Raw genomic sequence first — 27,460 nt, 5'->3', positions numbered from 1 at the left:
ATTTAACTTACACAACGGAATTTTGTCTAGTCTTCATATAAGTAAACTCTATTAGTAGCCATCACCATGCTACATACTCTGGGCATTTTATTGCCTAGTTTGTCTGAACTTTTGGATCTTATTTTATCATGTTACTACCCATAAATGATTTTGGCTTATATTTGAGCAATTCCCAACCAGGAGAAATTTAACACTCTCCAACAGGAACTAGGTTAGTCCAATCAATTTGTTTTCTACTGCAGACCCCTTAGAATTTTCAGAAACTGTTTTTGAGAAATGATTCCTTTTCCAACTTTTATTACATTTATATTTCATGCAAGTCTTTTAGACAGAGGTTTTATATTAGCGATTTCTAATGAAATAGTGAGATTTTATTTTAGTGATGTAGAATTATTTTTACATTGTTAATTTTTACTATTTTTTCTTGGATTATCTTTAAACGTTACTAGTTATTCCTAGCAAATTTTATTTCCTAGTGCTTTTATATTGTTTTGGTCATTCTACAAATTAAAAAAAAGTATCTGAGTATTTAACTGATGATTTTCTTATCTACAATATTATGTCTTTATTTGGTTATCAGGATTTTTAGAGTATTGAATTTCTATACAATTTTACTAGAAACTGATGTGTGGATAACAATTAAATTGTATAGAAATCAATTCGATTTTAGATGGTACCTAATTATGTTTAATAACCCTTTGAAGCAGAGTTATTATACATATTTTTCATTATTTTGTATTAATTTAGGTCAAAATAAATGAAAAATATTAGATTTAGCATTTTAATAATTTATAGTTTTGAAATACTATGGTTGTCTCTTTTTCTCTGTAGAAAGGTAGTCTTCCAAACGCAGCTCAGTTCCAATTAATAATTTTTCAAATTCGCAATTAATTGCAGTTATTTAGATCTAAGAGAAACAGTTATTCAACATCGAAATATCTTGAATTTACAAAATCAATTATTGATAAATTATTGAATATGGTTGAAAAAAATATTTTTCAACAACTTTTTTGGATTTTATATTTTAGTACAAATATAATTTCGAAAAAAATAAGATATTTTTTTAGTAACTATTAGACTATTTTTTAAAATTAAAAAGTACCGAAATACATTTTACTTGTAATTGGAACATCAATATATATATATATATATACATTAATAAAATTAAATTTATAAGTTAACATAAGTAAATTAAGGGATACAAAATACATAAATTGTTTTAAATATTTCTGACTGCTTATGGAAGATTTGAAATTTTAGAGAGTTAAAGTTTTGCCATTGAAAAGATTTGTTTCGTGATCCGAAGTTACTTTAAATCATTATTTAGCAACAAGTGAGTACATCAATAAATGAAATGTTTTAAAATGAAACTTGATAACATGCGATAAATGATATTAGTAATTTTCAAAAGCTATAAAATAATTTCTTATGAAAAGAGGCTTATTTTAATCTATTAATAATTTTCAACAGTAACAACTTTTGGCATAAAATTCATTTATAAATTTTAAAACAAATAAACTAATGTAAACGTTTTAGTTTATTATGACAAGAAGTACATTAATGGATAAAATTGTACAAATGAGACACATATAGTTTGTAATTTAACAAGACAACTGCTCCGAATTTTACATAGTTAAATCTTCAATGATATCAGGGGAAACCAAGTTGAAATGTCTTTCCTATCCTGTTTGAGAAAAATATCAAATTTAAAAAAAAAAAATAGCTTATAATATTTATTTAAAAACTCATTACTATAATTAATTTAATAATTATTAATTACAAGGTGGAAAAAAAAATCAGGCGATTTTAAAAGTTATCAAGAGTGAATGATTACCTTTATATACATATTAATATGAAGTAAGCATAAAAACATTTCACTTTTAAACTGAAAAAAAAAACAAACAAAAAAAAGTATATTTCCCAATTTGTTTTGTAGATGCTCACCATCTCTCGATAAGTGTTTAGTTAACAACATCAATTGCCTGTTGCGGCATTTTAATAAGCATTTAAAGTTTTTAAATTTAATTTAATGTTTCCACTGATGAATTGTGAGTAGTGCTGCAAAATTAAACATTTGAGTATGGTGCCAGAGAACTAAACATGCACATTTCAAGAAGACTTAGAAAAAATCACAAGATGAAATTTTGGGGTATCTGTCCACCTATTTGTTAATGGTATGCCTGGAAAACAAGCTCCTTAAAAGTACCATGTAATTTTATGCAGTATGGCATCATCACAACAGTTAAACTAATATAAATATATCCTTTTTTTTGGGACAGATTTATATTTTTTAAATGGTCTTACTTGTTTAAACAAGATATAATTTAAAAGTTTGATACCTTGATGTTAAACTTACATTTTTGCCTATTTTACCATATTTTAAGAACTATTTATTGCACTAAAAAACTTTTGTATGCAATTAAGATACACCCAAATTTATCAAAAAAAAAAAATTATTTATTATTTAATTTAATAATGATAGAAAAAAATTTTGAACTGTAAGATGTAATATTTTTAAAACCATACTGTATAATATTATTTCAACTGAATGAATCCGAAATTTAAAATAAGCATTTGAATATTTTGTATGAGAAAAAAAGTTTTAAAACTACAACCTCTTGAAATTTTATAGATTAAGAATTATTTTAACCAAATTTGTTCAAATGTTGGATTTTTTCTTTTAAAATTACATAATTTTAAAGTGTGTAAAAATTTATTTAACTTACACTTTAGAAATGTTTTAATTATAAATAAATTGAAATAATATAAGTAATAACTTGATTAAAAACTTCATTCACTCAAAAATATACAAACTGGAAATAACAGTTTACATGAAGTGCTCAAAAACAGATACCCATTTTCAAGACTTGAACATCCAAGGGCCAGAGACTTAATCAGACTTGCCCAATGTTATCCACATCAGGCAAGTCTTGAAATTGGGTGACTGTCTTTGAGTGCTGGAAATATGTAAACTGTTATTTGTGTATTTTTTTGAAGTGAATGAAGTTTTTAATTAAGTAAAATCTTATTACCGCAGTTCTTTGGGATTTATTTAAAATAAGTAATTATTAAAAATTATTTTTTGAGTGTAGTTTTCAAATAAACAAGTTTTATAATTGTGTGAGAAATATTTTCAATTTATTTACTTAATTTTAGAGATTTGGTAAAAATTAACAATAAGAATATTAACTTTCCTCTGCCTTCTTGACTTGACTATTGTGACCAGATAAACAGATAGTCACAGTTTCTCAAATTGTGACAGTGAGCAGCGAAATTATATTTTAAATCGGCTTCTAAGAAATTTTAAACTTCAGAAGAAGTTGATCATTAAAAGAAAATTGATTATGATGACAAGCAAAATAATGACATTAAAAAGTAATTAGCATAGTTTTTGTGACACAATAAGAATTGAATATTTAAAAAATACAGTGATTAATATTATAATAAATGAAATAAATTTACCTTGATTGCTATGCCACATAATTGAAGAGAAGATCGTAGATCATCGCACAATGTAAGTAAAAATGCCCTTCTTATTTTCTCTGCTTTGAGGATTTCTTTATTATTTATAGAAATATCTGCAAGCAATTAGGAGCAATTTATCATTTAATTAATAGAACATACTTTATGATTTGAATAAATTTGATGTTTGATAGAATAAGTGTTTATTTATATGTAAAATAAATCAAATATTAAAAAATAATGAAAAAAAAGAGGATGGTGAAAAGGCATACAAACATTTATCAAACACACATTTTTGTATAACTGAATGTTTTTGTTTGAATACTTTCACATAATTGAAAAAATAGTTTTACTTTTAAACAAGGATAAAATTTAATTAACTAAAACATTAGAAAGAAAAATATTTAATTGCTGGATTAAAAGATCGTGTGAATAAGTATCACTTTGCCAAAACCAAAAGTTGTTAGCCCAAATTGTGCCTTCATTAAGTCACAAAAATACAGATTTAGATACATAGACCAAATAATTGTACAATGCTGAAATTCATGTCCCTTCATGTCCTAAACTCAGTTTGGAGTGCAATCTGTTTTCTTTCCTGTATAGAAAATAGGTTTTCCACATGATATTTAAAGAAAATACAGATCCGAAAAGCGAAATTTCTCTACAAATCCCCCCAAGTAACAAATCAGTTAAAGAGTTAATGAAATTTAGTTTACCTATAGTGTTGATGCAAACGAGCAAAAAAAAAAAAAAAATTAGAAGGGTTTAAATTAAATTGTGCTGAAAAATGTAACTAATCCTCAGCTGCTTGTTAGACATATAAATTAAGTTTAAAAATTAATTAATTATTTATTAATATCCAATAAGATTTTGAATAAACAGGTTACTTTAAAAATTTATTTGTTTAAAGGAAAAAAATAAATATTAAGAAACTTAACTCCTTAATAAAAATGCTTTACTTCATCAAAATTCAGTATTTGTTTACTGAAAGATAAGAAAAAAATTAATATTAAAACAATGTAGTCTTATCTAGAAAATATCATAGGTTATATTAAACACAAAATTAATACTTCTTTTGAAATTCTATGAATAAAAGTAAGATTAGAAAGATACAATTCACAATTACATCATAATTTAATTTTTAGCATGTAACAGTTACGCTAAAATTGGAAAAATCTTCTATTTAATATGATTTTAGAAGTTAAAAAAAAAAAAAAAAATATATTCAAATACATTGCAATAACAATCAATAAACCAGCTTAATTTTCAATTTCTTGCTTTATGAAGTTGAATTCACGATTAATTGAATCAAAAAACACAAAATAACTCTATCAACATACTACACTGTTAAATCATTAAATACAATATTAATGTATTAAATTTTCAATTAAATTACTATTTTCTTACGCAGCAATTTTTTTATTACATCGAATTGATATTTTTTTTATAATTATAAAATGGTGATAAGTAAGGCCCGGATTTTGATGACATTTGCATTTTTGGACATTTTTTGTCCTTTAGAGCATTTTTTAAGATTTATAGGGCATTTTTTTCTAAATTTTGGGCCGTATTTTGCATTTTAAAGCATTTTTTAAGCTTTTCGTTAATTTTTTCCTATTTTCATTATTTATTGGGGCATTTTTATTACATGAAATGCAATATTTGTCTTATAATTTTAAATTTCATATTGTAGCTCTCAATACCACCTGCATGCCATTATGTTTTTCCACTATGTTATTGATTGATATAAAATCTTTAGAAGTAATTCTTTGTTACAGCTTTCCCATTTTCTCTGTTTTGTATAGTTTAGAACATTACAATTTTCTAGGAAATTTTCTTCTCCAGGAATAAAAATTTGCTTTAAGACAAGAGATGCTCGTTTACATTTCAAAATATCCAAAAACATTTAATAATCCAATGTAATTCTGATATTTAGTAATATTATGAGATGGAAGTTGTTATATTCATTAAAGTTTCTGTACAAAATGAAAATGTTTTGGAGTCAATATATTTTCCTCTTTTTTTGTTATTTTAGGATGTAAAACATATTTTTCAAACTTTAATGAACATAGAACAAGTATTGCATTGCTTTATATTTTTTGAAATGACTCATAATAATTTTAAAGAGTAAAACATTGTTTTAGTTTAATATTTTTTCTTTATTTAAGTCATGTCATAAGGCATTTTTAGCACATTTATCGCATTTTTAAGGGCATTTTTTGCACTTTTTAAGGGTGTTCTTGTCTTTTATTGACAATAAGTAAATAAACGTTTTCTGACTCCATAGTACTTTTATTAAGGTTCCAGCTATTCAATTTAAACATTATAATTCATTAGATCTTATTCAGTAACAACATGTGTGTTTATACGAGAAGCTATTTTTTTAATCAACTATCAATCTATAGTGGTTACAGTTACAAGTTGTACAGTTAAATAGATAAATTACAATTAATATAAATAAACATTAAATTAATAAATAAACATAAAATTAATAATAAACAAATTACAATTATTGTAACAAAGCAAATAATTTAATTTTAGTTTTGAAATTATTAGTGTTGCATACAAGGCCTTCTGCAGGCTCATGATGCTGCCATCTATTGGCTTCCTGCCGCCACATTACTCCCTCACCAGTAACTAAGTTACGATGTTAGAAAATATGCTTGAGAATTAATTTTTATACATATACATGTTGCTAATACATACAATCACAGCACATAATCTGTATAACCAATAAACAAGAGAATTTATATATTTACATAGTGGACGGTTAAAATTGTAACAAGGAATTATTTTTTATATATATCACATATTTCAATTAATTAATATAAAAATCATTTAAAATTGATAAATATAACTTAATTTGTAGTAATAAAATTCACATAATTTGGATGATATCGCCTTAAATTATAACTAATGAAACAAAGTAAAATTCACTATTCCACATGCCATTGTGACTCACTAATATCATTTAATTAAATTAATGATTATGGAGTAAATATACAATACATGATTAATCCTTAAATCTTACAGGTTTTAGAATTTTTCTACCTCTACGAGTAATTAAATTTTGGTCATTATTATGTACATTAATAGCATTTTTGTCAGGGTCATTATTTGTATCCGGTGGTTCTTTTTCTACTAACAAATATGCTGGCTTTAGCCTATCGATCGAAATATTTACATGTTTTCCTTTAATTAACACTGAGAAATACTTATCGGATTTCTCCACAACAGAAAAAGGTCCTTCATATGCAGGTTCCAAACCTTTCTTTACTCTATCAACCCTAACAAATACATGTGTACACAATTTAAAATCTTTGTGAACAAATACTTTTTTAGAAGTAATAATAGGTGATTTGGCTGGTCGAAGTTGGTCCATGAAACGCTGTAATCTTGTTACGAAAGTTTCAGGGTCCATGTACTTCCCTGGCGGGGTAAAAAATTCCCCAGGTACTTTAATATGTGTACCATAGACCATTTGGGCTATAGAAAAATTGGTATCTGGTCTAACAACCGTTCTCAACCCTAAGAGCACTGTAGGTAAGCTTTCTGTCCATCGGATGTTGGAATGGGCCTTTATGGCTGTTTTTAAGGTTCTGTGAAAACGTTCCACCTTTCCATTACTCTGTGGGTGATATGGTGTTGTATGCTGTACTTTGGCACCACATATCACAGCCAAACTTCTAAACAGTTGTGATTCAAATTGCCTCCCTTGATCTGTTATTATTTGTGTTGGCACACCAAAACGTGTTATCCAGTTTTCGTAAAAAGCTCTGCTGACAATGTCCGCTGTTATGTCTGGTATAGGGATGGCCTCCATCCAACAGGTATACCTATCTATACATGTCAGACAGTACATCTTACCCTCTGAAGGAGGTAGAGGACCGATTAAATCTATATGTACCATACTAAATCTGGCATCTGGTTCTTGATATTCGGAAAATTGAGACTTGGTATGCCTGTGGATCTTTACTTTTTGACATTGGATACATGTCTTAGCCCATTCTCGAATTTCTTTAGTCATATCAGGCCATATGAATTTTTTTGTCATTTGTGCCACAGTTGCTTTGATACCAGGGTGCGATAACCCATGAACTTGATTAAACATTTGTTTTCGAAACTTCTCTGGGATGAAAGGTCTTATATTCAGTGTAGAACTATCACACCAAAGAGTTTTTCCTGATAGCAAAATACATCCTTTAAATATAAGTGAAACATTATCAATCATCAATTTTTGCAATTCAGCATTATCTACTTGTGCATCAGCTATGGCATCATAATCGATGACTGACACTGCTTCTAATCTTGATAGGGCATCAGCAACTAAATTTTTACTGCCTTCAATATGACGAATGTCTGTAGTGAATTCTGAGATGTACTGCAATTGGCGTTGCTGTCTGGGGGAGGCTTTTTCATTTTTTTGCTTGTATGCAAATATTATCGGTTTGTGATCCGTGTATATACAAAAATCACGACCTTCTATAAGATATTTAAATTTTTTTACAGCCAGATATATACCTAGTAACTCTCGATCATAGGTACTATATCCTTTTTGTGTGTCGTTGAGTTTTTTCGAATAAAAAGAAATTGGTCTCCAATCACCATCTTCTAGTTGTTGCAATACAGCACCAACAGCTACATCTGAGGCATCTGTGCACAAGGATAATGGTAGAGAAGATTTGGGAAAACTAAGGAGGGCAGCATTAGCCAAATCTGCTTTGCACTTTTCGAAACACTGTATGGTTTCCTCTGTCCATGGCACAGGCCGTCGGTCATTTTTCTTGGCACCCTTTAACATTTCGTGTAGAGGTGCTTGTGTTTCTGCTGCATTTTTCAAGTAACGTCTAAAGAAATTTATCATTCCCAGAAATGTTCTAAGTTCCTTTATCGTTTGTGGTAATTTGTAATCAGTTATGGCTTGAACTTTTTCTGGAAGTGGCTGAGAGCCATTTGCAGTAATGAGATATCCCAAATATTCAACTTGGTCAACACCCATCACTGACTTAGCTAAATTTATGCAAAGTCCATATTTCTGTAAACGTTCAAATACTAGGGAAAGATGTAGTCTGTGATCTTCTGGTGATGATGAGGCTATTAGAAGGTCATCCAAGTATGGGAAGGCAAAATCTAATCCATGTAAAACTTCGGTTATAAACCGCTGAAAGGTAGACGGAGCATTTCGCAGACCAAAACTCATGCACATTGAATTCATAGAGTCCAAATGATGTTGTTATGGCAGTTTTCGCTTTATCCTCTTCAGCAATTGGTATTTGAAAATATGCTTTCACAAGATCAATTTTAGAAAATATGATTTTATCTTTCAAAATGAAATGGAAATCATCAATTCTTGGGATAGGGTATCTGTCAGGGATGGTTTGTGCATTTAGTCGGCGATAATCACCACAAGGTCTTAATGTCCCATCTTTTTTATTTACTAGATGCAAAGGACTTGCCCATTGAGATTTTGATGGACGAATGATATCCTTGTCCAACATATATTGAAACTCCTGTTTAGCAAGCTTGAGTTTCTCAGGATCCAGTTGTCTTGCTTTTGAAAATGTAGGTTGACCTGTTGTGGTTATATGGTGCTTAATTTCATGTTTAGCAACTTTTTTTACCAAATTAGGTTTGGTTATATCAGGATACTTGGATAACAAATCAAAATATTTAGATGTTTTATTTATAGTGCTTAATGTATTTTCTTCTTGTATAGCTGTAACTTCTCCTGGGACTGATAGGTTAGTTACACCATCAATTAATTTTTTATTATGAACATCTATTAACAATTGAAAATTATTTAAAAAATCTGCACCCAGTATTCCTCGTGCAACTTTAGCAACTACAAATGGCCACTGGAATGGACGTCTTAGTCCTAAATTTAAATTAAGCATCTTAATACCAAATGTAGGTATCTCTGTACCATTTGCTGCATATAACTTAAAATCTGCATTTTTAATGTCTCTATTTGTTGACGGAATGATGGACACATCTGCACCACTATCTATCAGAAATTGGCAACCACTCGTTTTATCCCTGACAAATAACCTAAATTTACGGCCATACTCTGTGGCAGCAGGACTTGCCGCTGAGTCTACTGCTGAGGCTGGTTTTCCGGCACTTTCCAACTACAGGGCTGTACACATTTGCTGGGGAAACATTTGTTACCGAATTTATAATGAAAGTAACAAAACTTGCCCTTGGGATCAAATCTTTGACTTGATTTGCTTCGACTTCTGTGTCGGTTTTGAGTTCTCACAAATCCGCGAGCATTTCTTTCCAATTTCAGGCTTGCAACCTGATGCTCAAGGCTAGTAATCTTTTCCAACAGTGACTGCATAACAGAAGGCGTTTCTTGCACTTCAGCTATGCTATGAGGTCGTGGAGTGATTTCGGCAATTTTATCTGCCATTTCAGCAAGTTTTTCTAATTTTAAGGAGTCGTCACTCACAGCTAATATGCTTCTTATACCATCCGGCATCTTATCCATCCAAAGTGTATGAAGCACTTTATCGGAAATTACTTCACTTCCAGCAAGGGATCTCATTTGGCGTAGAAGTTGGCTAGGTGCCATATCGCCAAGCTCAATTCCGGTTAACAGTCTTTTAATTTTTTTATTTTCACTTTCCGTGAATGTAGACAAAAGTCTTTCTTTTGCAGCTGTGTACTTATTTGAGGTCGCATCTTTGATTATATCCCAAATATTTTCGATAAAGCGTGGTTCCAGTTGCGCCACGAGGTAATTAAATTTTGTTTCTTCGGCTACAATGCCAGCAATCCGGAATTGAGCTTCTACTTGAAAAAACCACATTTCTGGTCTTTCAACCCAGAATGGGGGTATTTTGATGCTCACAGCACTTGCTTCCGATCCTTTTTCAGGCATGTTTTCACTAAGTTCACGTGTTTACTGACTGACCGTGTTTATTGACCGAAGTCACCAATGTTCTTGTCTTTTATTGACAATAAGTAAATAAACGTTTTCTGACTCCATAGTAGTTTTATTAAGGTTCCAGCTATTCAATTTAAACATTATAATTCATTAGATCTTATTCAGTAACAACATGTGTGTTTATAGGAGAAGCTATTTTTTTAATCAACTATCAATCTATAGTGGTTACAGTTACAAGTTGTACAGTTAAATAGATAAATTACAATTAATATAAATAAACATTAAATTAATAAATAAACATAAAATTAATAATAAACAAATTACAATTATTGTAACAAAGCAAATAATTTAATTTTAGTTTTGAAATTATTAGTGTTGCATACAAGGCCTTCTGCAGGCTCATGATGCTGCCATCTATTGGCTTCCTGCCGCCACAAGGGCATTAGTTGAGACTTTTTAGGTCATCAAAATCCGGGCTCTAGTGATAAGTTTTACTTGCAAAATTTAAGAAAATTTTTTTTGTGACTTTTAATGACACAAGTTACAAAATGTTCACTAGAAATTTGAGCACTCTAACTGACTGGAAAAGTTCAAAAATCAAATTCTTAGTTGAAAATCAAATTTGAACAAAGAGAGCATTTGAAATTTTAAAACTATACCTAAACTGTTTATCAATATATGGTAGTTATTAAAACAAATCAAGTGACAACAAACCAAAACTTACTGTTTTCTGGTAAAGTAGAAATAAACTTTAACGATTCTTGAAACATCAAATTGGTGGCATATTTTATGCTATGGATATCTTGAATAGAATTCTATAAAAGTAAAAGCACATTTAAAATATTCGATAAATTCCTTACATGTTAGAAACAAAACTAAAAAGAAAACCTAACATATTGAAAATATTATCAAACAAGAAATTGGATACAAAAATTTAATATGATTTTTGCTCTTTACAAAATATTTCATCAATAGAGGGCACTGCAGTATGTTTAAATGGAAAACTTATTTTAAAGGCATTAAATAATAAGTTTAAATTTGAATCTGTTTGTAATACAATAAATAACAATCTGAAATCAAATATGGTTAACTCAAATTAATTGATTTCATTCACAGTTCCAAGTCATGGTATTTAGATTGAGTAATTATTATATAAGATCTTTTTAGCTGCAAGAAACTAAAGGTAAGTTGTTACAACTAAAATTTTGTCACACCTACAAATCATTACCGATCTAAACATTTCTAATGAACACATGGACAATGCCCCATTTAAGGGCTGGTTGAATTTTGATTGAAGTTTTTTGGAATTTTGGTTAGTAAAATTTTGTTACAACTACAAATCATTACCGATCTAAACATTTCTAATGAACACATGGACAATGCCCCATTTAAGGGCTGGTTGAATTTTGATTAAAGTTGGTAGGAATTTTGGTTGGTGAAATTTTGTTACAAACACAAAAAATTATTAATTTAAATAATTTTAATTAACACATGGACAATGCATCATTCAAGGGTTAATATTTAGCAAAACTGTTATGTTGCCCTACTTTTTGCAAAGCATAACATGTAAATAAAATAATAATACAAAATGTGATAATGATAAGAAAAATTTCCATAAAAAAAAAATTTCCTGTAACAAAGTTTTTTTTACTAAAAATATAAACTTTTGTTCAGAATTTATGTATGCTTTGCAGTCTTTCTACAAGTTTTGTCTTGCATCTAAATTTGAATGCGTTTTGCTTTGAACGACTTTGGGTAATTAAAATTAGTTAGCATATAGCTATTTACAACACTAAATGAGCTAAATTTTGCATGTCAATAAATATTTTTTTACTTTGAGAGAAAATAACTTCTGTTATAGACTTTCTACATAGATTCCATTACTGACAGATGACAACTTGTGTTTTGTTCTTAATTTTTGTAGAAAAAGAAAAGAACTTTTGTAATAAAAGTTATTTCTCTTAATTAAAATTTAAAAAAAAATGAAACTGAAAATTTTGAAGCCTTAAAGAAAAGGTATGAATACATAAAGTTGATTAATGACAAAATCATTAAAAAACACCAATTATCAACAATAAGCTTAATACAGTACCTCTAGCTTAGAAATATGAGACAGTGCAGATTCAACATTAGCGTAAGCTTCTTCAAGAAATTGTGTTGGTGAAACAATCTCTATGAAAATAAGTGAATATAAATTGACAATTTAATCATAGTATTACTCAGTTTAAAATATGAAGTGCTCCATGCATATGCTTTTAAACAATTATTATTTTATTGATAAACGGTTCATACATAGGATAATTTAATAGACATATCTTTGATGAACTCTTTGGTTGCGACAGAAGTTCATCAAAGATATGACAAAAAAAAAAAAAATAACAATGATCTATTATTAGAAATTGTTAATAAAAATATAATTTGTTTAAAAGTAATTTACAGTGTTTAGTTTATTAAATTATTAGAATTAAGTTAATTAGTTTATTAGAATTAATATTCTTTACTACATATACTAGATTTTGATTAAATAATTTTTTAAAGTTGCTTATTTACATTACTTTGAAAGGTCTACAATATAAAAGAGTCTAATTTAACTATATCAAGTATTTTGAAAATGTCTAAAAATAATTTAAAAAAACTTTTAATTTTATAACAAAGTAAGAATCAGTCATGAAATATTGATGACAATTACATTACAAAATGTAAGTCATAATTTTCATTTCAAAATTATAAGTTCTACTTTTGCTGGCCTGCACTCTTTAAAATGACTCTCTTAAAGAGTAACTTTTCAATTAAAACCACTGATAAAGACTCATTAACTTTTCTATGGCAACATTGTTACTTTATTGCGCATCAGAAAAGTCTAAAATTAAATATTTAATTATTTCAGAGAAAAGATTTAAATGGCTGTTTCCTTTGATATCTCAACATATAAAAAATAAAGCATTTTGAATTCCCTTTCATTAAAAGAAGAGCCATAAGACTCCCCAGATTTTTTAATCTTCAGTGGGCGCGATGGTCAAAAAGTTTGTGAAATATGAATTACTTCATGTTAATAATCAAACATATAAAGTACATCATCACGCTGAAATTGAAATAAAATTTTACTCATTGGAATCAAAGACTGAAATCAACTCAAAGGATGCACTCACAATCTGTACAAATTTCTTTTGTTGTTGTTGTCATAGACTATCAAGGCATATTGTACAATTGTTCTTGTTTTTTCAGTGGCGCTATCTATGGCCAAGTAAATTGACTTCGGCCACACTCATACGTCGCATCCGTTTATAGGGCAAACCTATTCATACATCCATTCATTCACAAATCGTAATTTTAACTTAGACCAGAGAACAATCAATCTCCAATTCAGTACCCCCAGAGGTATTGATTTGTTATGAGAAGATGGAAAGCTTTGTGATCCGACAGATTTAATGTGCACCAATAAACTACTTAGGGAGTCTTTAAACTACAATTTAGTACACAGGGAGTCTTTAGCCGGCTGGATTTGAACTCGCGTTCATGAGAACGTAAGTCCAGCACCCTGTCAACCAGGTTATCCCAACCCGACAAATTTCTTTTCAATGGGTATAATGAATTTTAATAATCATACTTCTCTTGATTGAAAATTGCATTTTCACGATCTGAAAAACATTAGCTCCCTTTGCATAGTTTGAGTTAAAATATGAAGTCTCTCCAGTTACCAAAAATTATTGCTCTGAACCAGAATATTTTAAATTTATTTTTTACTTTTAATGAGTTATTTTAAATTGTGCTTTTACTTATATGATAAAAACAAAAAAATTGAGTTTATTTAAGTCCAACTTTTCGTTCTCAAAAATTAGTGTAGTATTTTTCACTATGAGTAAATAATTAATATATCTAACATTGACAGTATCAATAAAGAAAAGAAAAAAATAATTTATATTGTGATCATCTATAATAAAATTTCATTTGATAAATTCTAGCAAATAAATGAGATTAGTATAGCAAAAAAATTTCATTTTGATCTGAATAATAATAATCAAGAAAAAATCTTTAATGAATGTATACCTTTTTCACTGCGACACAAAGAAAATAATCTGACTGCATTACGGAATTTTACAACACTGTCAATAAAACATACAAATTCTTGCCTAAGTCTCTAAACAAGAAAATAAATAATACATTTGAATAATAATGAAAGCAAATTCTAAATCTAAATGAAAAATATATAAATTAAATAGCTAAAAAGAAAAATCAATCATTGTATATAAATAATGAGGTAATGGATATTTTAAAATTAACATATATTAGAAAATGGTTTGATTTGTTAAATATAGTTTAATGGTACAAAAATTGGTTAGAACTGTGCCATGCCAAATTTATGGAGTGAAAGTTATTATAATACTGATTTAAAATAATAAAATCAAACACCTCTAGAAATTAGAGTAAGAATAAAAAAACAATGAATAAAAGAGGGAAAAAAACAAAACAAAGGATGAAAAGTATAAAAGGGCATCACAGAATAGTGGAATCTGCATTTAAATTGCTTCCAGAAAACAAACCTCTTATGTATAACAAAAAGGTATATAATTGTTTTTGGTATACAAATTGTTAAGTTAATATGATAGTTAATTTGTTATTAATCTATTTTTAATTAATGTAAAGAAATCCAATCATGTTACAGTAATAAAATGGTATTCTTTAATTTAATGGGTAATGCATAAGTTCATTTTGGGTTCAAGCACTTAGTTCATGTTTTGTTTCTAATTGTAATTCTTCTTTTTATATGAATTACCAGAAAATTTTCTGCATAGAAATTAAATATCCTAGTTTAGTTAAAAAGAAAATTTAAAATTAAAAAATTGATACAATCATATACTTATTAAAATTAAATTTTAAATTCAAACACATTTATTTTTACAAATTTAAATGTTACAAAAAAAAATACATATAATAATTGCTGAAAAAAATACTGTATTGCCGATTAAAAAACAATTACTTCAAAACTACAAATTAGAAAATAATTATAATCTTACAAATTAAATTACAAATACAAGTATAAATATTTTTTTTATAATATATTACCTTTTTACACATTATTTTGACACCAAATATGTCAAGTGCATGTTCAACATAATTTAGACAAGCTGCTACAGATGTTACCCCTTGCATATCTGATAAAGAAGAATCATTTGCAGATTGAAGAGCTTTATTGACAACGTCAACTAAGTCATTTAAACATAATAATGCTTGGCTGGTGTTGAAATCATCACTTAAGTGTGAAACAATTTTTTCTTTAGTTTCCTCCAATCTAAGCTTGAAAATTATAAATGGGGAAATCATTAAATATATAGAATGGTTTTCTAAAAAAATTTAAAAAAAAAATTATTACATTTGAAACTGAATAAAGATAATAAAAAATAACAACATTAAAATTAAAAAACAGTTATTTACACAATAACTTAAATTTAATAGGACCAACAAAAAATTCAAATTATCGTTTAGTTACCATTTCTGACTAAGAAAAACAATTGTTGGATATTTCTATTCAGATATATTAATGAAAGAGCTTTCAAAATATTATAAGAAGAGCTGATTTCAACAAGGGAAATTACACAACTTCCTTTTTTGGACACTAAGTCAGATTAAATCCATTTAAGGATATTTTATTTTTCTTTAGATACTCCCAAAAGAGAAAATTTTATATTTAAATGCTATACTATTCTTTTTTATGGTGGGATTTCTAGCCATATTAATAATAAGAATAATTATATCTACTAAGATAAGAGATTTTAACTTTTGCTTAACTTGCAGATCATCAGTGATAACTTTTTCCTTAATCACTACCTTCTTGCTCTCATTAAAATGATGGGGTGAAGTTTCACCCTCTATTTCTCGTACCTATCACCTTTCCAGGCTGAAATGTTTAAAAGTAATGCACCAAAAGATTAAAATAATTATGTCCGAAATCATGTCTATTTCTCAATCTATACATTAGATGGCTGCATTAGACTGTTTATAATGTGCTTGGTGATTGTTTATTTAACTCTACATGTCAGCATTCAAACATGTAAGCTAAAAACTAACCAAAAAAACTAAAAATTATTGTATATATTGTACATACAGCTTGTTTTATGTAATTTTTTTCAATAAAAAAAAACTTTTTTATGACCGCTTTCTTCAAAATTATGCAACCATTAAAAGATCGATGCACACTCAAACAGAAAATTACAAACACAGAGTTCTTTTAGCATTTAAAATAAATGAGATAAAATAGATACATACATTTATATAGAATTTCATTTAGAAATTTCGCAAGGCATTTCATTATTGATGTTGACAATGTAAACAATATAGACTGATATTATCTCTTTCTATTACAATGATTCTATTTGTTTTGCCACTTTAGTTAATTGAGCATAAATTGCTACCTTATTTGGTAGTCATTAATTATTTTTAATTTTTACACTATAAGGGATTGAGTCATCTGCATAAAAAAATCTAGTTAAAGAGAGTAGAAACAGAGTAATTGAGAATATGCAAACATAAAGTAACACGAAATTAAAAATAAAATGATTGGGGCTTCGTAAAAAGAAAATCAAGTTACAATAAGTTGACTGTACTATTATAACAATCCTATTACATCTGTGAAAAAAAAAGAAAAATTTTAGATATCAATATCCTGGTTTGGCATTAGAAAAAAATCTACTTGTATCACATTTTGTCCAACTTATACACTATAGATTCTTTTGTAAAAAATGAGAAATTTTTTACTTTACAATTCTTTAGAAATTGTGGTCATCAAATGTTATGCTTTATTACTACTGAAACTAACAAAAATGATAACTGTAACTAAACCACAATGAACTTAAGTTGAAAAGTAGAGGTTTGTTGTTAAAGATGGGAACAACACACAAAATCGAACAAAGAAGAATGAAAGGGAAAGAAATTTAGAATGTTTGTGACCATAAATATTTTTCTTCAATTTATTACTATTTAGTTTAAGTAACACAGCCTAATTATGCTTAGTAAAATATTCAATAAAATAAGAGTAAAATACATAAAGAGTATTTAACATTTTTTAAAAGTTTTTTCTAACATACTCACTTGAGAAACAAACTTTTCTCCAACTCAGTTGAAATTCTTAATTTATTGTAAATGTATAAATCACATTCATTAACGAAATTATGAAGTTTTTCATGCAGTCCTCTTGCACCTTCTATTGTTTCATTACAATATGAGATATCTATTGGAAATACATAACTTGTTTAATTTTTATTCTAAAAAATTTAAAGAGAGAATAAGTGATAGAATGAAATAAAAATAATGGCAGCAGATAAAACTAACATGAAATAAATACTTCCAAAATTCTTTTAAATTCAGAGCTGTAATATAGTAGTACTTTATTTACCTCACACTAAGAGTTGCAATCTAAACATAAGTTAAATTTATTTGTTATAACAGGGCGAGTAGCCAGATTTCTCAACAAAAAATAAGCACCTTTTAAGTATTTTTAAGTACTTCAAAATATTTTTAATCACTTTCCAAAAAGAAGTTATGATTAGAATCTGTACAGTAATAAAAATTATTTTTTTCTATCCTTTAAAGTTCTTAATTTATAAACATAAAATCAATAAAATTCAAAAACATTTTCAAAAACTTAACATAATCATGAAAAAATAACTAGTTCCTGATAAATATTGCAGAGAAAATTGTGAAAATCATGCATTTTTTGTAATTTAGAAGGATAATTGATAAAGCAAAGAAAAAATCTCTTTCTAAAAGATGGAAAATTAAGCACTTTTTACAATCCCCCCCAAAAAAACCTTTAAAGGCTTTTAAATGCAAATCAAAAATACGCACCTTTAAGCACTTTTTAAAAATACTATGCATCCTGTATAAATTGTAGACATAGTAGTATTTTTTCACTCATTTTATATTGGCAAGATAAAAAAAGAAAATTTAGTTATAAATAATTTAAATTTATAAACAGTTTTTTTAAAATTAAAATCTAGTTCAAACAAATGAAAAAGATATTAGCATTACTTCTTCGATACAGAGATTGGAGACACATAATACGAAAATCATTTACGCTGTTTGTTCTCAAATATTCATTGATAGAAATTGTATTTTTGATAGATTTTGACATCTTTTCTTCATTTCCAACATGTAAGAGACCTAAAATTATTAAATAAAATTACTTTATAGTATAATACATTTAATGTTACATGTCATAACTTGAAAAAAAAAATATTTTGAATTTAATAGTTTAAACTGTAAAAAATTCAAACATGGTAAATAAATTAGGAAAATATATATGAAGGGATTGGTTTAGCATAATGAGCCACATTTATAAAAATGTTGAGAAAAATGTTTTTGGAGATAAACACCATGATTTCAAGTAGGTAATTAGATATTTTTTCATACTAAGCTGCCATCTAGTAGAAATACTATATAACTTGAATCTATCTGGAAACAATAATTGATGTAAAAATGTCAATTTTGGAAAAACTATGGCTTATCACTATAATGCTCTCAAAATCTTTCATATAAATGAACATCAGACAGAAAAAATTAATGATCTTTAGAGCCCCAAAAGCATATTTTCATAAAATATATTATTTCTAATTGTAAAACTTGTTAGGAAATTTAAAGCAAACTGCACAGAAAAGAAACTTAAAAGTTACTAAAACACTAAGCTAAGGTCTTTTTCTGCCATATGTATATAAAATAACTAATTCGTAAATCTACAATAACTATTAAAATATTTCAATACTATTACTATTACAATCATAACTATTAGAATAGCATTATCAAAAAAAGGAGATATACTGTAATGACTTTATAATTAGTATATTAGCAGTTAAGAAAATATATTTTGATGAGGAAACACTCAGAATGAGGTTTATATAAAGGTAAGAATATAAAATTCAACATCATCCTTTTAAAGAACAGGACCTCTAACACAAAATCAATCTAAGTAGCATTAATTAAACTGCTAAGCTGTTAAAAACAAAAAAGTTAAAATAAAAGTTACTAATTCCTTGTTTAAAAAAGCAGATTTTGATAACAGTTGGTATGTGTTCTGAAATTTCCTTTTACCAGAGCTTCAGAAATATAATTTGAGCTTCATGGAATACTTTTTTTTCTAAGTACTTTAATTGAATACTCAAGAAACCTTTTAGTCACAAATAACAAGCCAGTGGTATGCAGTGAATATTTTCTTCAGAGACATTCAGAGTCATTTCTTTTTTAAATTTTAATATCACCATTAGCATTTCAAAAAAATAAAAAATAAAAATAAAATAAATCAGAGCTTCAATTGAATTTAAAAGTTATTCTATAGGAACAGACAAAGTTTTGCTGCAATTAAAAAAGAAAAAAAAATTGTGCTACATTTTATGATCATTTATGATTGAAATATGTTTAACCTTATTTTACAAAACAATGTTTTTATTTCTGTTTATTTCTTGGTGAAAGAAACATTATGTATCGGAGTTGACAATAATTATGAGATTGCTAAGTATGTATTTTAAATAATAAAGCTCCTAATTGAATTCAATCAAAATGCACGTTAATTAATACTCATGAGAGAAAAAAATGAATAAAAATATGATTATAAATATTTTAACAACCTGAATGGAGCCAGTAGTTAACCCATTGTGAACATCCATGAAATGCTTCAGATTGAGATTTTTCATTTGTATGATGAGGAAACAAAAGGTCATAACCACCTGAATGAATATCTATTTGGCAGCCAAAGATATTACTAAAAAATATAAAATACAGAAATCAATGTCTTAAAATTATAAAATAATTTAAGTAAAAAGAAAATTTATTTAAAAGAATCTAATAGATGGATAAAAATTATTTAAATTATAAATATGTTTTTCATGAAATAAATATTGTCAACTCAGCAAAGATAATGTAAATATTTGTTGTGAATAAATGCAACTAAAGCTTTACAAACTTTAGTAAATTTGTGAAAATATTTAGTACATTTCTTTAATTGCAAAAAAAAAAAAAAAACCCTACAAAATATGTGATTCTCAAGTCGTGCATTAACAATGCACATTGGTTAATATGATTGAAGTCAACAAAATAAAAAATGAATCATTATTAACAACTTTAGATTTAATGAATAATCCAGGAAGCAATGTTAATGAGTCAGGGAACAGAACTCAACTAAGCAGTATACCCCTTAATAAATTTTATTTGTTTCAGATTTATATTTTTCTAAAAGATTCATAACATTAATTTATATTTAATTTCTTATCAGAAATATTTCTTCAAACAATTTAATGATTCTATAGTCTTTAATACATAAAAATGCAATACCTAGCAATTGCCGAACATTCAATGTGCCAACCTGGTCTACCTTTTCCCCACGGTGACTCCCAGAATGGTTCTTCGGGTTTTGCCTTTTTCCAGAGAGCAAAATCACGTTGATCTCTTTTTAAAGGATCAACAACAACTTGAAAATCATTGGGCATTTCATTAAATAGATTTGCAGAAGTACTTTTAGACACAATAAAATACACATTTCCTAAAATAAAAGAGACAAATCTAACTTCACATAACATTATGTAATTGCAACAATTTTTGGAAAGAAAGAAAACAGCTTTAAACAAAAATGGAATATTAAAGATAATTTTTATTATAGTGAGCTTTCTTAATAGAAAGATTAAATTTTTATAAGCATAACATTTAAAGATAGTAAAATGCACAAACAGTTCTTTATAAAATACAAAATTTAAAATATGGTAATAAGAAAAATAACAAAAATCACTTTAGATTTTGCTTCGTAATATACCTTTTTGGAAATATACTTAACATTGTGGGTTAAGAGCAGAGGTTAATTCATTATGGAACATTTTTACTTTGAAGAAAGTAATTAATTTTATGTGAATTTGTTATAGTATTAGATACCACCAAGCCAACATCTCCTGTATTTTCCTATTGTACACAAGTGTGTTAACAGAGAAAATTTACTACTGAAATAGTTCTTTAACCATAGTTGAGATAAAAATAACAAGGAATTGCCCTCACAGAAAGATATCCACCAGCAGAAATCATGCAGAAAGAAAGTAGGCACTGCATATTATAAAATTAAACTGCCGACTATTGCTTACTTATGTATGAAAAAAATTACTATAAAATATATTGAAAGAAAGAAATGATAATTTAATTTTATATTCATATTATAATATTCTTAATGTTTAAACCTTAATAAGGTAAATAGAGTTTTTAAAAAATCTATTGAAAATTTCTTGTCCTTCATAAACAATTTTATTTTATGCATATAATTATCCCAGACATTTTGTTGCATAAAAATGGCTTTCTTCACTCTGCATTGACTGAATTCCTAGATGTTTAAAAGGAAATATATAAATAAAAAACACAATGCTTTTGTAAATTGGTCAACTATTAAATTTTTCCTCATATTGATAAATAATTTTTTTTAATAAGAACTGTAATTGCAGATAACTAATTTTAATGAACTGAAGATTTTAGAAGAAATGTAATTAATATTAATAATAAAATATAATTATTCACCTTCATCTGTGACGTAAGCAAAATCTTTTTCAATAAGTTTAGTACAAAACTCAATTATCAAAGGTATATTTTCAGTCACTCGAGATATGGCAATAGGTCGCTTTACTCGCATAGCTTCCATGTCTTTAAAAAATCCAAATTCATAGTGTTTAGCAATTTCTGAAGCACTTAATCCAGCCTATAAATGTGTCACAAAAATAAATTATAAACTAAATCACTTATTGAAAGGAAAATTTTATTGAAATGAAAATTTATTTTGAGAAAACTATACCTCAATTGATTTTTTGATGATTTTGTCATCTATATCAGTGATTCCCATCAATAACAAAACATTGATGTTGAATACTTTTTCCAAAACTCTCTTTATAATATCAAATTTTACATAGCAACTGCAAAAAAAGTACATGAATTAAAGCTTGTTGTTATTTTGTGAAGAATTGATTATATTTTTATATTAAACCTAATAATTGAATGCAATTATAATAGCTAATTTTCAGTGGCGTATTAAAAATTTTATTTGTAAGGGGACTAAAATTTCTCAGTCATGAAGGTGCAAAAATAAAAGAATTATTATAAAGTTTAAAATTTTGTGAAAAATATTCTTCATATTTAATTTACAAATTAAGATAAATTTATTTAAAAAGACATTGTCATATTTCAACACCGTGTAAATTTAATTAGAGTTTGAGAATAATTGAAGATCAAAGGGCAAGAACCGTTATGTCCATAAATGCTTATTTTGAGGAAAATTAATTTCAAGGTTTGAGATTTTTTAGGAGCAAGCATTCAATTTAAATCATAATATTGATAAAAGTAAAAATATAAATGAATGTCACAAGTTATTTACATCCACAAAAAACATCAAAACAAAATTCAGAATTTTTAATAATGAGAAGAAAAAAAAAAAGAAAATCAGATTGGGGAAGAACTGTTTTTTTTCTTTCTAACAATTCTTCCTCAATCAATACTTCTTCACTAATATTCCGTCTTTTTCACTATAACATTCTTTGTTCTTCCTGTTTACACATGAACAGGTAATACTATATTACTCTCAAGGAGAACCATTCCACATTATTGATTTCTCAAGTAATCCTCAAAAAGCAATAGAAGGTTATCTAATTGTCATTTTTAAGAAAAATGATCAGAAACCGTTTCTCCCCCATTGTTCTTGAATTGTTAAGGAAAGAATACGAAATTAACATTTCAGGCACAATGAAAGTTTAGAAGTGAATAGTTAGACTGGTAGTATCAAATTGTGTTAAAATTAATTGTAGTTAAAATTGTTGTAAAAATTGTTTAAAATTTTTACAACCATTTTAACTTACAAAATATTCCTGATCAATTAAAATTATTAGAGATAACACTTTCTTCCTTTCCTTTTTTTAAGCTATGTTTATGATTCAAATAAAACAGAAATAACAAGCCAAAGGTAAAACAGGATAGAAATGATTTTGTTTTAGAATCCTATTCAGTTTAGAACCCAACTCGAAAAAAAAAACTATTAAAGAAATTAGGTTTAATGAAAACAAATTCTTTTTTATTTACAGCGGCATGTAAAGTCATTTAGATTTACATAACTGATGTAATGCAAAATACAAGCCTTAAGTGAAACTGAAAATAATTCATTTAAATTAGACTGATTAGTTTAAATCAGTGGTTTCCAACTTACATGAGGTCGGGGATCACAATTAAAAACACAAATCAAATGGCGGGCCGCAACTTTATCAAAATTTTATGTAGGACTCTTGTATGTTTGAAGGAACATTAAATATTACTGTCAGATTTTTACCAAGTTGTACAAAACAAAAGTATTGAATTACAAATTAAAATAAGAAGTAGATTTTTAAAAATATTTAACTGCATATTAAAAAATTTGGGCTACAATAACTTTAATGTGCACCTATGTATTAAACAATTAATGTGCAACAGATATCTAATTGTTAAGATATAAAACTTTAAAAAGGTTGGTATTAAAACTTACATAGTAGCACACAAAATGTTCAATGAGAAAATTGCGGTTTGTCTGCTGCAACCACCAGAGAATAGATATTTACATTTTAAATTTAAAATTTACAAATGTGTGTGTAAATATTTTCGTCCAAAATGAGTGGTTTCAAAAAGTTAAAATTGGAGAATTTCTTTGAGAAAATTTCTGATACAAACATGCTAAATTATATTCACAAAATACAAAAAAATGAAGTAAAAAAGAGCAACATACAGAATTATTTTTGTATTTGAATAAATATTTTCTTGGATGCAAAACCTGAGAAATAAATTTTTTTGCACCGTTGGTAAGTTAAATTTCACAGAAAGGAAGAAATTAGGTTTTTATTAACGAGAAAAGTATTTCAAACCAATACAGATTTTTTACGAAAATTGTCCGCAAAAAGTGACAACTAATATATTTTAGATCGCGGGCCACAAAAAAAGCTTTGCAGGGCGGATGCAGCCCCTAGGCTGCCAGATGAAACCACTGGTTTAAATTAAAAAAAAAAAAAAAAACTATCATTTTAACTTTATTTCCTTAATTTCTATCAGTCTTTTTTTTTTTTTTTTTCCAAGATGAATTGGGAGGCCATATACTGGTATATGGCTTTACCTGCTAGTGATTTTAGAGCTGTGCATACATAGTAACAGTAAATATGAAATATTACATCAAAAATAAAGATTAAACTTAACATTACCAGGCATGTCCAATGTGTGATTCATCATACACTGTAGGTCCACAAATATACCTGAAATTAAAAATTATTAGATTTAAAAACTCTTAAATATAATAAATAATTCTCTCTAAGTAAAAGAATGAAGGAATATATTACAAAATTACTAATTGATTCCAACTGCTATCTGGTTTTTATTATTTATTTAAATATATGCAAGCTAGATGTTAACAGATACAATCACGGAGATTTTTAAATTTTGCAGATAAGTAATTTGTTTCTCCAATATGTGATTCGTCATACACTGTTGGTTGACAAATATTTGATATTTTTAAGAAATTTGTTTTTTAAAAAATATAGCCATATATTCAGAATAAAAAAGCATTTGTGAGATTACCTATTTTCAGAAAAGATATTTTCTAAACATTGGTTGTTTAGCGAAAATAAGAAGTAAATATTTATCTTTATATTGTTTTTATGCATGATGGGGGTATTTAAAAATCTTCAATGTTTTTGCCATGAGTTTGCAGATGCTTTTAGATTTTGTGCACTGATAATTTATTTATTATTATTTTTTATTTTACTCTGATAGCAAAATATTATTTTATTATTTATAAACAGGTGTGATATTTTTTGTAAATTTCTCATAAAAAATATATTGATGAATTTTTTATTTTTTTTTAGGATACTAAAAATGTCAGGTAATTTGGTTTGCGTATTCAAAATTTCTAAATATTGGCCTTTTTTCTCTTTTCCTCAAAAAGACCTGTTCATTTCAAAACCTAAATTTTTTTTAACGTCTGTTGAAGTGTTTCACTTAAAAAAGTTTACATGTCAACTTTGCCACACCTGTCTAAAATTAACAATCACAGTAAAAAATAAAATTAGAGCTTTTTATAAATATATTTTCAATCTCTCCTTTCTAAAGTTACATTAAATGCAAATATTAAGATAGGGAGAGGAATAAACATAATGTGAAATTTCTTTAATATATATATAAATTTAAAATTGTATAACAACTCACCACGTTACTGTTCCTTTGTTTTTTAAAACTAATGACACTTTCTCATTTATGGCAGAATTATAAACCATAATTCCAGAGTCATATCCTTGAGGTGAATTCCAATTACCTAAGTAAGAAAAATGCTTGGTTGAAACGGCAATTGAAGAAGAAACAGTCAGGAAAAGTCTCTTGTATAAAAGGGATCCTCTTTGGAAAACCAATCTCATAGTTGCTTCTGTAACTCTTCTTTCAAAGAGTTGAAAATTACTAGAAAGGGAAAAAAATGTAAGTTTTTTACAAATGCAACATCAGAGACAGATTGAATTGGTTTTAACAAAAAACAAAAATCACAAAATGTGAATCTTGACAAATATATAGAAATTAATTTAGAGTCTTCATTATGGTCACACCTTCTTAATTGGTAAATCATTGACTTAGATAGTAAAATATAAACATTTGCCAGTTCCAATTGATAACTTAGAGTAGAGAAAGAAGATGTACATATATATTTTAATGTAAGCAATCAGAAACTAATTTTGCATGCGATCTGGATCGAAGAATTTTGAAATAAAAGTAGGTTGAAGAAACAGACTGACACTAGTACGGTTAATCTGCAAATGATTTATCTATAACTTTTAACTTATATTTTTCTTCCTGTAATTATGTAAAAAGGGGAGATTTCCGTAGCGTGATCTGTGGCTGAATAACCGCCAAGTCTTGGCAGCTTCCGTGCAGCAGCCCACGAGAAACTAAAAAATAAAAATTCATAGAAAGGGGCCAACTCGAAGGGTATAACTTGTAGCCAACCCTGGGCAAACATTTCCATGTTTTCAATAAAAAAATTTACAAGTTTAAAATCTATTTGGCACCTTGGCAATTGTAACTGGCGCGCCAGATCACGGGACAGAAATATCCTCTGTTAAAACTACAATAAATGTTTAAAATCCGTTAAAAAAGAAAAAACATTTTTTTCTTCTAATTTTTGTAGCTAAAATAATTTTTTTCCTACACTTAAATTACAATCTACCCTAAATATTAAATAAGTAGGTATATTTATTTCTTAACAGTTGAAATTGAATTAAATATCTTTTCTTTGAATCTATTGGTAAGGTTAATTTACTAGCGATCTTTTTAAAAAAATAACTCCTAGAAAAATTCAAAACATTTAATACCTTTTAAATCCTAAAATTATGTTTAAAGTTATATGATCGTTTCAATAATAACTTCAAGAGATAACCACGACAAGTAAAAATACATGAAATAACTAGAAAATAGGACGAATAAATATCTCAAAACTAATTTAAATTCCAAGTTTTTTTCAAAACTTAATTAAACAGCTCAATACGAACTTAAACTAATTAGCTAGTTACAACCTTACAACTTTAGACAAACAAAAATTCGATGCCTGGTTAGAAATTTAGAGAATCTTAAGGCCTTAATAAAACTTAGCTTGTAACTTACTAAATGTTATAATTTGAGATGGTGAACGCAAAAAAGCAGATCACAGATGAAGGATTAAAAATAGCTGCAGGATTAAAAATTATGGGCCTAAAAAGGTAGGAATGAATTGTAGTAGAATTAAAAGTTATAAAATTTAAAGTACATTCTCGCTTTTTGAAATTTTCTCAGACGTGCGTGCGAATATTAGGCATTGGCGTAAGATCGCATATACAAACCTCATGCAGTAAGAATGTTCCATCAATTGAATTTGGTGAAATATAGTGGATAGTTGTAAAGAGACGGAGGGTGTGCGGTATTGGTCCTCGTTAAACTGTTATACCGTAAAGTGCTCGACTTCGCGTGCAGGTAATTGGGCTACCGAAGAGGGGGTGCCATCCCCTCTGCAGAGGATCAAAATTGAGATGGCATGTCTTCGGATCATCCTTAGGGATGTTTCCCAGACCATCGCCA

The 27,460-nt window shown here is 27.3% G+C and overlaps 1 protein-coding gene across 2 annotated transcripts; it reads right to left on the bottom strand.

Annotated features, from left to right (window-relative positions):
• Positions 1–1,519: 1,519 nt before the first annotated feature.
• LOC107449441 (cysteine--tRNA ligase-like protein, mitochondrial) lies at positions 1,520–27,135 on the bottom strand. Of its 2 annotated transcripts, none has more exons than XM_016064960.4 (15): positions 27,011–27,135; positions 25,571–25,816; positions 24,571–24,621; positions 22,158–22,275; positions 21,887–22,064; positions 20,669–20,876; positions 19,966–20,099; positions 18,377–18,508; positions 17,438–17,576; positions 15,416–15,641; positions 14,399–14,489; positions 12,444–12,523; positions 11,076–11,166; positions 3,463–3,578; positions 1,520–1,684 (listed from the first exon to the last, which is right to left on the bottom strand). In XM_016064960.4, the coding sequence occupies exons 2-15, from the start codon at positions 25,774–25,776 to the stop codon at positions 1,634–1,636; spliced, it is 1,821 nt and encodes a 606-aa protein (XP_015920446.1). In that variant the 5' UTR covers positions 25,777–25,816; positions 27,011–27,135; the 3' UTR covers positions 1,520–1,633. The 2 variants fall into 2 exon arrangements, with proteins under 2 accessions (XP_015920446.1, XP_015920445.1); XM_016064959.3 differs by lacking the exon at positions 27,011–27,135 and adding an exon at positions 26,722–26,966.
• Between the last annotated feature and the right edge of the window lie 325 nt (positions 27,136–27,460).

The sequence above is a fragment of the Parasteatoda tepidariorum genome, chromosome 1 (genome assembly GCF_982258835.1).
Source record: "Parasteatoda tepidariorum strain Cologne lab strain chromosome 1, Ptep-v5.0, whole genome shotgun sequence".
NCBI classification, from domain to species: Eukaryota; Metazoa; Arthropoda; class Arachnida; order Araneae; family Theridiidae; genus Parasteatoda; species Parasteatoda tepidariorum.
This window is presented reverse-complemented; position numbering and strand designations above follow the sequence as displayed.